At 44.8% G+C, this 14995-nt stretch overlaps 1 protein-coding gene across 3 annotated transcripts in view; it reads right to left on the reverse strand.

Moving 5' to 3' along the window:
• The window catches only part of KIAA0825 (KIAA0825 ortholog), a 2097552-nt gene that overhangs the window by 806136 nt on the left and 1276421 nt on the right, over positions 1 to 14995 (reverse strand). For all 3 annotated transcript variants that reach the window (XM_085632475.1, XM_085632476.1, XM_085632477.1), the window contains exon 17: positions 14269 to 14677. In XM_085632475.1, coding sequence (XP_085488601.1) covers positions 14269 to 14677 — 409 coding nt within the window. The remainder of the gene's footprint in view (positions 1 to 14268; positions 14678 to 14995) is intronic.

The following is a 14995-nucleotide window of genomic DNA, read 5'->3' on the forward strand; positions in this document are numbered from 1 at the left end:
GATAGAAAGTCACATACCATCATAGAAAGTCACATACCATCTCTTCAGATAATGAACTGTTAAAATTCAAACAGGGCCATCTAGATGGATTGAGCTTTATTACCATGTTTAATCATTTAGTAGTTGAGGCTTTCTGACCCTAAGAAAATTAAGGGTCGCAAACAGAATTAAAAGATTTTCTGGTACAGGTAGTAAGCACTCCATCTAAGTGTACACAGCTTATATATTTAGTGGCACAGTAAGATCATCATCTTGCTGAACATGTAGAGAAAATGATATCAGAGAAAAAAGTGTTAGTTGCAAATTTTTCACAGTTAGAAGTAAATCTTTAGAATCACTTGAATCCCCGAACATAGGCAGCTTAAGAAAGAGAAAAAAAGATGCACACTGAAATTGTGTATGTACTCGGAAGAGCTGTTCATTTTGGGAAAGACTGTCAGATTAACCTCAGAATATATACAAACTGAGCATTGGTAACATAAGAATAGCAACAGTTGACAAAAAGATTGGAGTTAATGCTATTGAAAGAAAATGTTTTGTGAAGTGAAGACGATAACACAGTGCCAAAATGTGTCATGTATACCACACTGTCAGTTGCGGCTCATATGGCTGTCACTGTGAAAATGACTTGTCAGATGGTCAAGAAAAAATAGTGGGACCGAGCCAGGGTAAGAACACAGCTAGCTGCTGCGCCCCCTTCCGTTTTGAGCAACGAGGTGCTCTGCCGTAACGCCCCTGTCAACACTGATCAACTAACCCAGGGGTCACAGATCACTAGGCTAATTGGCCCTGGTGCTCAATAGCTAGGCTGGTTACTACGGCATCATGCCACTTCAAGAACCAGCATTGCGGTAGTATTAGAGTTGAGACTAATTTCTATAATCAGACACGGTCCTGATGAATTGCCACTAGACCCGTTAGGGGCTACCTTAGGCAAGGAATATGTCGACGTTACGTACCACACAGGCCCTTTAGGACCATGGTATCCAGCTGGGGCTTCTTGCCATTAGTTAGGCTAGTGCTCCCTAGGAATAAAATTGACGTTAAGAGCTGCCCTAGACCTATTTTAAACAACACTGCTCACTCACTGCACTACCCAGTCCACACACCAACATGCACCCAACGGCTTCATCTTCGAAACCTCCTTTCCTGGCTGTTCATCCGGACAAGGTTGTCCTTCGCACTAGACCTTCCTTTCTTCCCAAAGTGGTTACCTCTTTCCACATAGGACAGACTATCACTTTGCCCACCTTCTTCCCGCCCCCGCATTCTTCTAAAGAGGAGGAGAGGCTCTGCCGTCTGAATTTAAAACGTGCGCTTTAATTTTATCTGGATCGCACAAAACAATTCCGAGTGGATGATCAGCTCTTTGTTGGCTATGTGGGCGCCAAGAAAGGTCGGGCCGTGAGAAAACGGACCATCTCTCGATGGGTCGTTCTTTGCATCAAAATGTGTTATTCCTTGGCGAAAAAGGAACCTCTAGTAGGGTTGCGTGCCCATTCCACCTGGGCGACAGCAGCCACTAATGCTTTGGGACGTGGTGTCCCCCTTCATGACATCTGCCAGGGAGCCACGTGGGCTTTATTGCACATGTTCACTTAACTTTACTTTGCTTCTTTGGCCGTTCAGTTCTCCAGGACTTTCTGGTGTGAACTTAGTTCGCAGACCCACCTCCGGGGTTGGTATTGCTGGGGTATCTATTCTAAGGTAAGGAATCCATAACTAATAGTCTCTTTCAGATGGACAAGTTACTTACCTTCGGTAACGATATATCTGTAAGAGACATATATTCGTTATGGATTCCTTAAAGCCCCACCCATCCTCCCCGTTCTACAGACTGACTTCTAGGGTAAGGGACTACCTTTCAGGGCTCCAGTTTTGTGCAGTGCCTTGAATGGCTCTGTGCTTCTGTTGTGGAATGTCGTGTAAAGAACTGACGTCAATGCGCAGGGGAGGCGTCTAAGTAGATACAGCGACGTCATTCCGGTGATCACGACGCCAAAGACGAACGCAAAGTTGACCGACGCCACCTACCGACTCGCAGGGGTACTGCTGAAAAAAAATTCTCCTGATCCAGTCTGACGCCTGGGGTTAATTCTAAGGTAAGGAATCCATAACTAATATATGTTTCTTACAGATATATTGTTACCGAAGGTAAGTAACTTGTCCGTTTGGGCTAGGACCACTACAGGTTCAATCCTATACCAAATCCTTGTCTAGGGGTGTTGGTATGTGCGACTGTCCTTTGGGGCGGCCAAAAACTTTGAGGCATTTTATGCGACTCTGCGTTAAGACATTATCCTCCCAAAGGCTCTATCGCCAACCCTTGTTTTTGAAATACTGTACGAGGAGCTGTAAGGATGCCCTAACACTCTGCTATATATCAGATCAGCCAGAAATCTATCAGACTGTATAATCTTATATATTTGCTGCTTGCAAGAGAAGACGATCAGTTAGAACGCAGGGCTATCACAGTAGCAACTATAGCAAGAAGGAGAATTTAGGAAGTTTATTCATTTGTTACTCCTACCTAGGACAACAGGCAGATAATGGTCCAAACAGTCCTTGCACTTTCCTTCTGATGGAGGCCCAGGGTGATTACGTGGTTCTATGTATGTTTCATCTTTCAAGTGAGCGGTTGTGTAGCATTTCTAGTGGTCTGGCCAAGCTGCGTATGGATGTTCAGGGACATTGCCATTGTTGCATCTCATCCTAGGCTTTGCCTTATATACATAGTTTTAGCTGCTTCTGCACAGATGTAGCCTTTGAGATAGACAAATACCTTTTCATCGGGTGCCTCAAATGATAATCATACATAGCACGACTTGCTCTTTGCATAGTGGTAATACCATACCTACCAATTTTATACTCTTGCACAAGAAGAGCTCATTTTATATGCCTGCTTGGAACAATTTGCTGTTATTGGTCCAAATTGCACCTGCACTTTCCACTATGTGGGACATTTAAGGTGATGATTTGAGTCTATAAAGGTGCTACCTCATATGCGAGTGGTAGAGCATCACTTATACTGGTCTTGCAAGGCGGTCCAAGGCTGCATGGGATCATCTCTGGCATTGATATATTCTATCAAAGACTTTGCCCTGAAAGGATGCACCTTAGCTGTTTTTGCACAGACAAAACCTTTGAGGAGGCCAAATACTTTTAAGCCATCCTAGACAACAGCCACACATGTCACGTTCATCCACTAGTTGCATAGCTATAATACAATTTCCTGTCCGTTTCCTTTTTAGCTTTTATTTTGAGGGAATCGTTGTTCGATAGTTTTATTGTCCTAATATAATTAGATATGCCATTATGATCATATTTCCTCTTTGCACTGGAGATGCACCTTTGATCTAATTTATCCATGCTACTACTTTATTGTGTGCCCACACCTGGCAAAATCACACCTCATTGGTGCTGTAGTGGAGGATGATAGATACACAAAACTCTTGTACCAGCCCTATTTCATCAAGAGAAGGTATGTGGACCAATTATAAGCCCATTGAGGTGTACAACCTATGTAGGCTGTATTCTATATCCAAGGAAATGCAGGAGAAATGCATACTAGTATTAAGGAAACATGCTCATGGAAATTACTTTTTAAATGTCATATTACATGAGGTATGGATATTATTTATGAAGTGCATGCATTTAGGTACTTTGCAATGATTTTATTTGGCTATTTCTAGAGCGCAAGTATCACTCCGAAGAAGCATCCTGGTGCTATGCGGGAGAAAGAAAAGGATGACAGGTATCTCTATTATATGAGCGAAGAACAGAGTGCATCAGAGGATCCAAAGATCAAGGTCTTCAAAGCCATTTTTAATTGAATTTCTGCTTTCATCAGCCTTAGTTGTGTTGGCATTAGGTTCCAAGCTCTGGTTCCTAGAACTGCTAAAGATTTACCTCCTTTGGTTTTACACCTGAAGACAGGAGGTTTAAGAAAATTTGCTGACGAGGATCTAAGGGCCAGATGTGCGACCCTTTTTTGCGCTCGCAAACGGTAGATCGGCCCATTTGCAACCGCAAACAAGCATTGGCATAGCCAATATGTCTCGCTTTTGGGACCTTATAAGTATTTAGTTATGCAGCACAATATCCTTGGTGCAACAACATTAACTGTTGCATGGTTAAACACTTATAAGGTCCCTGTGAGACTGAACTAACTGTGCACAGCCTTTGGCAGTGCGCTGCAGGCTCCGAGCGCTGGCAACAACATTAACTGTTGCATGGTTAAACACTTATAAGGTCCCTGGGAGGCTGAACTAACCGTGCACAGCCTTTGGCTACTTGCTATGGACTCTGGACTCACAGTATGCCCTGTGGCCAAGCCCTGAACCAGCCCAGGAGCCACATGCTCATTGTGCATGTTCTTTGGTACACACACTTGGACGATAAATCTTTTTGACGTTTTAACTTTTTTCAAGTTTTAAAAAAAAGGTTAATTAATTTTTCGAAAAAAATGGTGGATTGTCCCACAAATTGGAAGACCACTGGACTGTCCCTAAAACTGGGAGACCACTGTACCCAATATTGGATCCCTGAATCCTGCAAGGAAAAACTTTTTTTGTTTTGCATTTATGGGTAATATCTGTCTAACTGTAACCCACCTTACAGCCCCCAGCCCCCCACTACTGACTCTGTAGTCAAGTCCAGCCAAGCTACTCCCCAATGTCACTTTCTGTTCAAGATGCAGGCTTCAGCGGCCTAGCGTCCTGTAATGCAACTGCAACAAAAGATTTCAGATGCTGCCAGCTAATCAGATTACCTGGATACTTGAATCACCAGAGGATACGCAAAAAATCCCCCTTCCAACATAAATTCTTTATTTTTGAAATTCATTATACTTGGAGGATTCGAGAATCCGGGTCCACAAAGTACCCACAAATATACAGAGAAATTATACAAACGTTCCTGGTTCATTAACTCTTCCAAGGCCACCCATATTTTTTTGTAATGCAAATATCTCAAAAACTAGTTATTACTTTTACGCCAAACTGAGCGAAGGCATTCTTCTGACTAACATGAAAGTTTCATGCCAACACATGTGTAATACTGTTTAGCTGTTTTCTGTTGATACTCCAGAAAAATTCTATCCCTACTTATTTCCGGCCCGAATGCAATGTTTGGAGGTCATAAGACTTCTCAGTGACGGGAGTTTTCGTAGTTAGTTAGTTAGTTAATACTTTATTCGAATTCAAAATTCATGAAGTCATAAAAGCAACAGGTTCATACAAAGACAAAAGTAAACCACAATAAAAGATTGTTAAATAGGACATACAATGATTACCTAAAAATTAATTAAACTTTTCCTTTTCCTTAAAATACTTTTTAAAAAGCCCAGCATAATCGACACACAATATTCATCCTGTAAAGAGACTAAAAACAATAAAGCAGGGCGACAATGTCTCCATGAACCATGTTTTTTTTAAAATGGCTTGATCCATCTTGATCTTTCCTTCGAGTAAAATTTACAAAAACAAATTACATGCAGGGTTGATTGGGTAGACAGATTATCACACGGACAATTACAAAGATTTCTCGCCCAATCATTAACTGCGGGAAAGGAGACTAAACGGAAAAAGACATCGAACCTAAGTCTAGTTAATAAAAATCGGTCAAAGGCCACCTGACACCAGGTTAAGTAAGGCTGAATATTATAGGAGACCAGTGTACGTTGGTGTTGCAAAACAAGATTCTTATTAAATTCAACGTCTAGTCTAAGTGAATCAACGTGAGACCAACATAGCTCCTTCAAGTCCTTTCTTGTTATCCTGCGCAATGACTCTGGTTGATGATAAAACTCGGGTCTGCCAAGATCCCTAGTGAAATTGCAAATATACTGCAACCAGGGTATCCTGAGGGCCCTATCCAAGCCCATGCAATCCTTGAGGATATTTCTATTTAACGTTAGGTCCGGCGAGGTCCATACTCTATACCATAGCAAAACTGGTTGTATGCTGATCAGGTCACTCACATAACGCACACCTAACTCAGCATGACAGTTAAAGACAGGGGAACTAACAGGGGTTGCCAGAATAAATCTCAAAAATGCATTCAACTTTTTGTATAGAGGAAGAATTACAAATCCCCCAAATACCTGCCCCATATGTGGCTATACTGATGCATTTGGCTTGATACATTTTTAGCAGAATCACAGGTGGTCTCTTCCCCAGCTTTTTCGAGAAAGTCATAAGTGCAGCAGTGGCTTTCTTGAACGACAATGTCCTGTTTCTGATGGCTGGCCCCCAGGACCCCTTTTCCTCAAGGACTATACCCAGGTATGAGAAACTTTTTGTTGTGGCCAATTCCTCCATCCCAACAAACAGGCGGCACACTCTTTTCTTACTACTACCACAGGACATTACAAATGACTTGGATACGTTGAGTTTTAACCCCCTGTTGTCCATAAAGTTTAAGTAAGTGTCCAGAGCAGTTTGGAGACCTCTTTGAGTCTGGGACATGATCACTGCATCATCAGCATATAAGAGGGACGCAATTTGGTGCTGATTGACCTGAGGGGAGTCGCGTGCTGCAGCGACTAGAACTTTTTCTAGGTCATTAATGTACAAGTTGAACAAAAGTGGGGCGAGTACGCACCCTTGTCTCACTCCCCTCTTTACATAAAAAGGCTTGGTGCATTCACCATTGATGCCGTACCTAACTTTCGCCCTGGCACCGGCGTACAACTGTCTTAGGAAGGAAATAAGTACTTCATCTACCTTCATGTCACTCAGGATCTGCCACAATCGATTGTGAATAACACAATCGAAAGCAGCGCTTAGGTCAACAAACACTACAAAAAGTTTACCTTCTTTAGCCTGGGTATATTTACCCAATAGCGATGTAAAATTAAGGACCTGTTCCACGGTGCCGCAGCCCTTACGAAAGCCATATTGAACCGGCGACAAAATATTGGCCTCAGCAGCCCATAATTGTAAGCGATTCAAGATAACTCGCCCGGTGACTTTCATAAAGGAATCCAGGAGGGATATGGGTCGATAACAAGAGGGTTTATCCCGGTCCCCTTTTTTAAAAATAGATATGATTATGGAGTCTGCCCAGGTGTCAATAAAGCCCCGCGCACAACTAGCCTCCAATACACGCGTGAGTAGGGGCGACCAGAGCTCAGGCTGATATTTGAATAGATCTATGGGGACACCATCTGCGCCTGGCGCTTTGTTACCTTTGCTCTGGGTGATTGCATCTGAGATTTCATTTACGGTAACATCTAACTTGATCGGAGTAAAATCGCCCACCTTTTGACCCTGGGTAACAATCATCATATCAACCAATTTATCTTTCCCTCCTGGGTTATAAACCTCGGCGAAGAAATCTATCCAGGAATCTTCTGTGATAGCCACTTCCATCCTATCAATTTCCCCTGTAGTAAAGAAAGGTGCCTTGACAGCTAACCAAAAGGCAGAGCAATCCTTTTCCAAGGACGCGTTATATAAACATTCCCAAGCATCATTCTTAATTGCGCATTTACGTGACTTCCTAGCCTGATTGTACACACGTCTAAGGTATATAATTTCAGATTGATTCCTCGGGTTATTCCTTAAAGCATTCTTTAAGGCGGTGTGGGCCTTAGTACAGGCTGAGTCGAACCACCCTTTTCTGGCTACATTCCCTCTTTAATTGGACGTTGTAGGTCCTCTTTGATTGTCTTTGTAATTATTGCAAAAGAGTCCAGGATGTCTGAATATAATGCTTCGTCCTGAAGGCAAACATTGATGGAAGTTAACGCTTTTTTAATTATGCTCCTATTCATGACCTCTTGGTTACACTTTGACCATCTAAGGGCATACCCGTTCATTCTATTTAGGGTGCAGTTACTTGTCCAGGCCAATTTCTCCACCGCAATGCAGTCTGATTTGCAGGGGAGCTGTATACAAAAGCTTAGTGGGAGATGGTCACTCACCCCAAGTGTATGTGTAGCAAAATCGGTTAACCAACAGGAGTGGGAGTTGGTGACGGTAATAAAGTCGATCAGCGTACTAAACCCTCTCCCCACATACGTCGAGCTAAACTCCACAGGGGGCCTGCAGAGCAGATTAACAAAGCCCAGGTCGAATGATGCCATCATGTCATTAAATGAGTCGCCCCCACTATTATGTGCAAAATGTGGTTGATATTCAGATCACCACAGCCACTCAAATAATGTTTACAGAGGTAGTGGTTGAAGTCGCCTCCCCAAATGATAATTGAATCCCTTGGAGATGTATCTACTAGAGCCCTTAGATCCTTAATAAGAGTATTTATCATACCGTTAACTAAACCCTTCTCGATACTATTATACATGTTAACGATAAACATCTCCACCTTGGGAGTCACCCGGATTAGGATTATTTGATAGTGGTTGCATAAGCCCACCATTTTTACTGACAGAAACTCCATCAAGTTGGATAAATAAATAATCAGGCCGCCCTTGTTTCTCCCAGATGTGGAGGGACTAGCAGGTTGATGGAAAGGTCTATAACCGGTGATATGGATGGCGTCCAGAGACCAAGTCTCTTGCAGACATAATATATCTATGTCCTTAATATAATCAATCCATATGGGATTATCAATCTTGGAACGGAGACCTGCTACGTTCCAGAAGGCAATCCTGGTTCCTTTATTATTAACAACCCCTAATTGATCAGGCAAAAAAGTTGCCTTCAGTTGATCGCCTGCACAGGCTATCACTGTTAGTTCTTTGAAATCAGTTGTGGCAGAGTTGACGACAGCCTCAGTAGTTGGGCGTCAGTCGACTCCTTCCAGTCCGCTCAAAACTGAGAAGCGATTGACCCCTTCTAGGCTATGATATTGGCCAACATTCCTACACCACATCTGATTAGGGAACGTTTTCCTGGGGTATTCCCAACCCGGGTTAAGTGGGGTGCGAGTACTCATCCTACCACCAAGCTCAGAGACCTTACTAAGGTTTGGTCTGTTCAGCTCCCTGTAAAAGTAATCCAGTGGGAGGATCTCAATACCCGTCAATTGTGGCTTAGCATTGAATAAGGACTCATCGATGATTCGTCTAACCAAGAAGGGATTATTGAAATTAAGTATAATACAATCCCCAACTTTAGTCTTCCTGGTTCTACCAATCCAGGACACTCTACGAACCATTATTAAATCATTCCAAATGTTGTTACCCGCCGATGTATTCTTTGTAACCCAGTGGAGCACCTTATTTTTTAGCTGCTTAAAGTCCTCTCTAACGCCCTTATTTAATACTGGGACATTTGCGAGCACTACTACTAGGGGTGAACATGCTGGGGGAAGATTAATAACTGGTGGGGAGACCCGTTCGACCTGTTCAACCAACTCTGTCTCCCCCATACAATTATCACTGGTTTGTGAGGATGTAATAATAAATGATGTAGATTCAGCTATTTTGGCAATTTTAGTTGGAGGGAGTATCAGAGGTAAAGTAGTGGTTCTGTTTCCGCCAGTAAGAGTTGCAACTACAGGAATGGATGGTCCTTGAGGGGCTAAGTTATTGCTAACCGCTATCTCAGTACAAGTGTTCGACTTGGGAAGTGTTATATTATCGAGCCTACATGTGTTAACATTGACAAGGTCACCCATGGCGTCTAACTTCCCGTTAATGATTTTCAATCTCTCGATTATTGGAAGGGTAAAGGATCGCAATAGGTGGGTTAGATTAGAAAATGATACTACTGCGTCCTCATCCCTACCACTAAATATGGCTCTATTATTTAACTCAGGAGGCTGCGGAACTGGATCTAACGGGGCTTGGGTATTCCTCTTAGATTATTTCTGTGACTTTCTTAGGGCACGTTACACTCTGTGTACCAGACAGCTTTAGAATTTTAGGTTTCCTGCCTGTTTGGCAGCTCCCGCCCCTTTTCCTTTTCCCTTTCCTATCAGTGCTAGATGGGGCCACTACCGAAATGGCTTCGAGGTCAACAAGATCTGCTGGCTGTAAACTTTTCCTGGGCTCAATCGGATAAAAGCCCTCAGATGAATCGAGACTACTGAAAGAGTTATTACTCTTGGACACAACTTCCTCTCCAGGCGGGTAGTCAGAATGAATTGGGCTGCGAGGGCAAATAGAAATCAGGTCAGCCCTTGCCGGTGACACCACATTACTTAAGTCTCCTAAGGAAGAGCGTCTGACATTCAGAAGTTCCATTGACAATCGCTTTTCAGTCCGGGCAATCTCCCTGCCTACGACGTCGGCTGCTCTCAGGAAAAAGTCATCAAGAGTGCCAGTAAGTCTTCCACCGGCAGCGGCCGGTGTAAGGCGGCGTTTCCCCTCATTTTCGGAAGTGAGTGACATAATCACGTACAAGGACAAATAGTCATAAAGATCCTACCGGGGGGAGTAAACCTCAGGGACGTGGCCCAGCCCAGCCTCTGCCGGCCTCGGACGGCCGTAGACAGCCCGCCCTTTGCACGGGCTTCGCCCGGGCACGCCCCGCGCGCGTCCCCGCGCTGCGGGACCGCTGTTCAGGTTTTGGGCGTCCTCCAGGGACCAGGGGTAAAGTGCAGCAGTGCTTGGCAACTCCAGGGGCAGGCAACAAGTTTCCGGCTCTGATTCACGGTCTCCCGCGCTGCGGGACCGCTGTTCAGGGTTTGGGCGTCCTCCAGGGACCAGGGGTAAAGTGCAGCAGTGCTTGGCAACTCCAGGGGCAGGCAACAAGTTTCCGGCTCTGATTCACGGTCTCCCCGTGACTTAATGCTGAATGTTCCATCAAAATGTCGGGCACAGCCCGTGTTTTTTAAAAGCACTCCCAGCTTGATCTCTATGCTTTTTCGCTGGATGCAAGTCCATCTTGTGGTCATTTTATGTCTGCATTTTGAGAGTGCCTCAAGGTGCGTCTCCCGTGTTAGCACCTAGGTGTCTGCTCCTTTCCTCCTCGTCGTAGTTTTCGTAGTGTTGGGTGTACTTTTGTAACACATAGAGGTAAGGAATTCCACTTAATCCTTGTTTACTAATTCTAACAGACGACATGGGAATTTACAGCAGTGCTCATTATCACACACTTATACTTTCTAGCAGGCGATAGCGGGGGTTGCAGCAGCGGATTACGATATCATTGGGGAACACGGAATGTGCAGTGAATTATCACATCACTCCATCCAGCACTGTAAACGACGTCAGGGATATATCGTTCACTATGACATCACACGGTAATGTATTCACAAACACTCGAGCAAAAGTGCCATGACGTGCTGTGGTGCATTGTGACATCACCAGTGAAACATTCTAAAATATGAGGTTATGGGAGTGGGGGTGCAATATGACATCACAATCCAGCAGTGTAAAAGACGGAGGGGAGGCATTGTTCACTATGACACCATATATTCACAAACACAAGAACAAAGGTGCCTTCAGGGGCTGTGGTGCGTTGTGACATCACACAGTCAAGCATTCTAAAATACGTGGTGATGAAAGGGAAAGAGCATTGTGGCATCGCACAATCCAATAGTGTAAAAGACGTGAGGGGAGATACTGTGCACTATGACACCATATATTCCCAAACACTAGACCGAGGGGCTGTGATGCATTATGACATCACACAACCAAACATTCTAAAAGGTACGGTCACGAGAGGGTCAGTGCGTGATGGCATCATGCAATCAAACCTTCTGATGGTAGTGGCTCGGGAAAGGAACCGCGTCTGCGATGTGACATCACATAATCGAAGGCTTGCGAAGGACCGGGAGATGCAGGATTATCATGACGTCACAGACCATGATTTTTTTCTTAGTAAAGAAACTGAAAAAAGCACAGATGCAATTCAATCCCATACAATCAAAGGCTAGCTTTGCAGGAACACGGGGTCAGGTGTTTGTCACTTGCGCTCACGGGCCTATAATATAAGGTCCTCAGGCTCACAGGAGTGAGTTGGACAATCAGTAGATGTATTTACGCCCAACTCTGAAAACTGAAGTATCCGACACTCATGCAACTACGTCCACACCTTGGTGTCGGGCGATGCATACAAAGCGAGGCTGTGTGTGTTCAGGTGTCTGTTTTGTATAAAAACGTGCGTTCACTGGCGAGTTAATATGCTACACCCTAGCTAGTAAAATATAATAAAACATCCCAGAAAGGCCTTGTGGATAACTTCAGCTACAGGAAAAGCAGGGGCATAGAAGGGCACCCCTTAAAGGGCCAGCATGCTATTAGCTACAGTACCACTATGAAGGCGCGCATAACAAGGGGCAGAAAGGGGGCGGGTGTTATATGAGTACAGGTAATCGGTAATTCGGAGCAGATTCCCCTGGATTTCCTCACCTTTATCTCGAATTCGCCTAGAGATGTCGCCGTTCTCAGGAGCTGAAAGTGAGAATCTCGGAATGAGGGTCGAATATAAGTATATTTAGTGGCATCCCCTATGAATGTGGCACGCGCATAAAACCTCTTACCTCTTTTTTTTTTTTCAAATATATTTCCATTAATGAAAGGTCTGTATCCTGGTTCCCGTGAGTCGACCATGCAGTGCTACTTCCGGGCCCCTTCTCTGTGTCTAATCTGGGTCTTCGTGGTGGCACTCCGAGAGAGAAACGGGGTGCGCCTTGGGGGGTGATTCAGGATCGGGGGGACCCTGGCTTCCTGCGTCTCCACCCGAGAACAAGGAATCGCCACAGACGCCCCTCAGGCAGCCGGCCGCATGCAGACAGACATACCATGACAGACAGCCCACCATGCTTAGGAAGCGTCACATTTTTGCATACGGCTGCTTTATGTAAACTCAGACAAACCCCACAAGAATCTCGTGCTATGCAGGAGGGTACCCTTCCTACTGGACTTCGGCTCCTTCATTCACACAGCCCCGCCCAGCCCAGAAGCTATTTACGCCGGTCTCTTAAAGCTACAGTGCTGTAGCCTGCTGATGTCAACGCCATCTACAAACAAGGGCAGGTGGGAAGTTTGAGGAGGAGGCAGCAGGGGGAGGGGAGAGAGGAGGGGGTCTGCGCCTGTTTCCCTTGCGAGAGCGAGCAGGAACCATCTGTCAAAGCTCGCTCCCGCAAGGGAATCGCCAAACGTGCAAGCGCTGCCATTCAAAGCAATTCAACGCGTGCACGTTTTTGCCTGCAAAGCTGAGTCGATTACTAAAGGTCTTTTTCCAAACAGCGCATGCGCGCTGTGTAGGCGAGACCTAAAAAGGAACATGGCATACACAAACACTATTTACCGAGTCACTGACTCACAAACTAGAGTTTGCGACTCTCGTTATTAGGAAGAGGCGTCCCTTCCAAATAGCGAGACTCACTGCCATGTACTATTGTTTTGCGACCACATTTGCGGCCGCAAAACACTTGCAGTTTACCACCTACGTCAAGGAGGTGGTAAACCACTCGCAAACGGGAAGGGACCCCTTCCCCTTTGTGAATGTGTGAAAAAATATTTTTTAGGAGCAGGCACTGGTCCCAGGGACCACTGCCTATCCTTAAAAAATGAAACTGAAAAGTTAAATTTTTCTTTTTTAAATGCATCCCATTTTTGTTTAAGGAAAACGGGCTTCATTTAAAAAACAAAAAACCTGCTTTATTTAAAAAGCAGTCCCAGACATGGTGGTCTGCTGACCCCAGCAGGCCACCATCCCTGGGAGTGCTAGACATTCCTAATAGGGTTGCAAATTGCGCTTACCTTATGAATATTAATGAGGCATTCAATTTGCGACCCCATTGGGAATCGCAAACCGTGTCTGAGACATTTTTGCGAGTCACTATTCGACTAAACTAAACTGTGCCTACCTAAGAAAGTTGTGTCTTCAGAGTACTAGGATGCTGTATCTTCATCGGATTAATTTTTCTTAATGTTAATTTTCAAAAGGTGCCAATAGACTCAGGGAGTGTCAGGAGAGTGACCATCAAATGACTTGTACTCATCTGTAATGGGTCATTGGTGGAAAGAGCACATTTAGAGCAGCTGTATGTGAAGACATTAAATAACGACAGGTCAAGAGGTCACCTGTATAAGACTCTCTAGTGAATATATCTCTTGTTTTTCTGCACTTTACCTTTGCTGACCTACTACTATGCATAAGCTGTATAAGGCAATGAGGTCCGGTTTCACCCCCATTAACAGACTTTCAGAGCCAGCACACTTTCTTCATTGGGATTATGATGAGTGAACCATTTGATGAACATGGACTTTAAAATGTGTCATAGATCTTCACAGTTGGCACAGTGGCAATCGAGGACCATTTAGGTGGCATGCATTTCTTAGCTTTGTACATACTCTGGAAAGACTGCCACGACACTAATATTTTGGTGACACAGAGCGGCTCTTACCCTTCCATGCTCAATCGTTTTGCTTTCAGAATCTGGTTTTGGATCCATCTCGGCTGCTGTTTTTCGATGCTTTGCAGGACCTTCTGCGCGTCGTGCTGGGGGCGGCTTTCGTGCATGGCCAGGATAGTTTCCAAGCAGGCGCTGACTGTGCCCAGCCTCTCCAGGCTCCATCTGCTGAGCAGGGCGCCTGTGACCTGCTCTGCAGAGCTTCCGTCCTTCAGCACCTGACTCATGGTTGTGAGTGTAGTCCACACAAGGAGGCCAGCTTCCTTGGACCTGGGAAGGTGTTTTGACATTTTCCGCTCAGACACAAAGAAGAAGTACTTCACTGGCGGGAGCAGGCTCGCAATTACTGAAGGTAACTTGGCGAGGACAATTGAAACTGCTTGAGCCGCGAGCTCTGTAAAGTCTGAAACAGAGAGCAGAAAGAAGTCATTAAAACGCAACCTCCATGGAGTTTAACGTTTGATGCCACATGAAGCTAGCAGATGCAGAGGCCTTTCCACACTGAAGTACATTGCATAAAGGAGTCAATTTCTAGGGCTACATTTTGTAATTGTGAACGATGGCAGCTGATAGCACACAATCCCAGCTACTTTAGGTCATTATTATTCCAGAAGAAGCCCAGCAGGGGCAGCAGAAGCGAGGGACCCCAGCTCCTGTACAGTGTATTCCATCAGACGTCGGCGATACACGCCTCTGTATTTAGCAGGAACAAAGTGACAGC

This window comes from Triturus cristatus, chromosome 2_1 (genome assembly GCF_964204655.1).
Source record: "Triturus cristatus chromosome 2_1, aTriCri1.1, whole genome shotgun sequence".
Taxonomy (NCBI): Eukaryota; Metazoa; Chordata; class Amphibia; order Caudata; family Salamandridae; genus Triturus; species Triturus cristatus.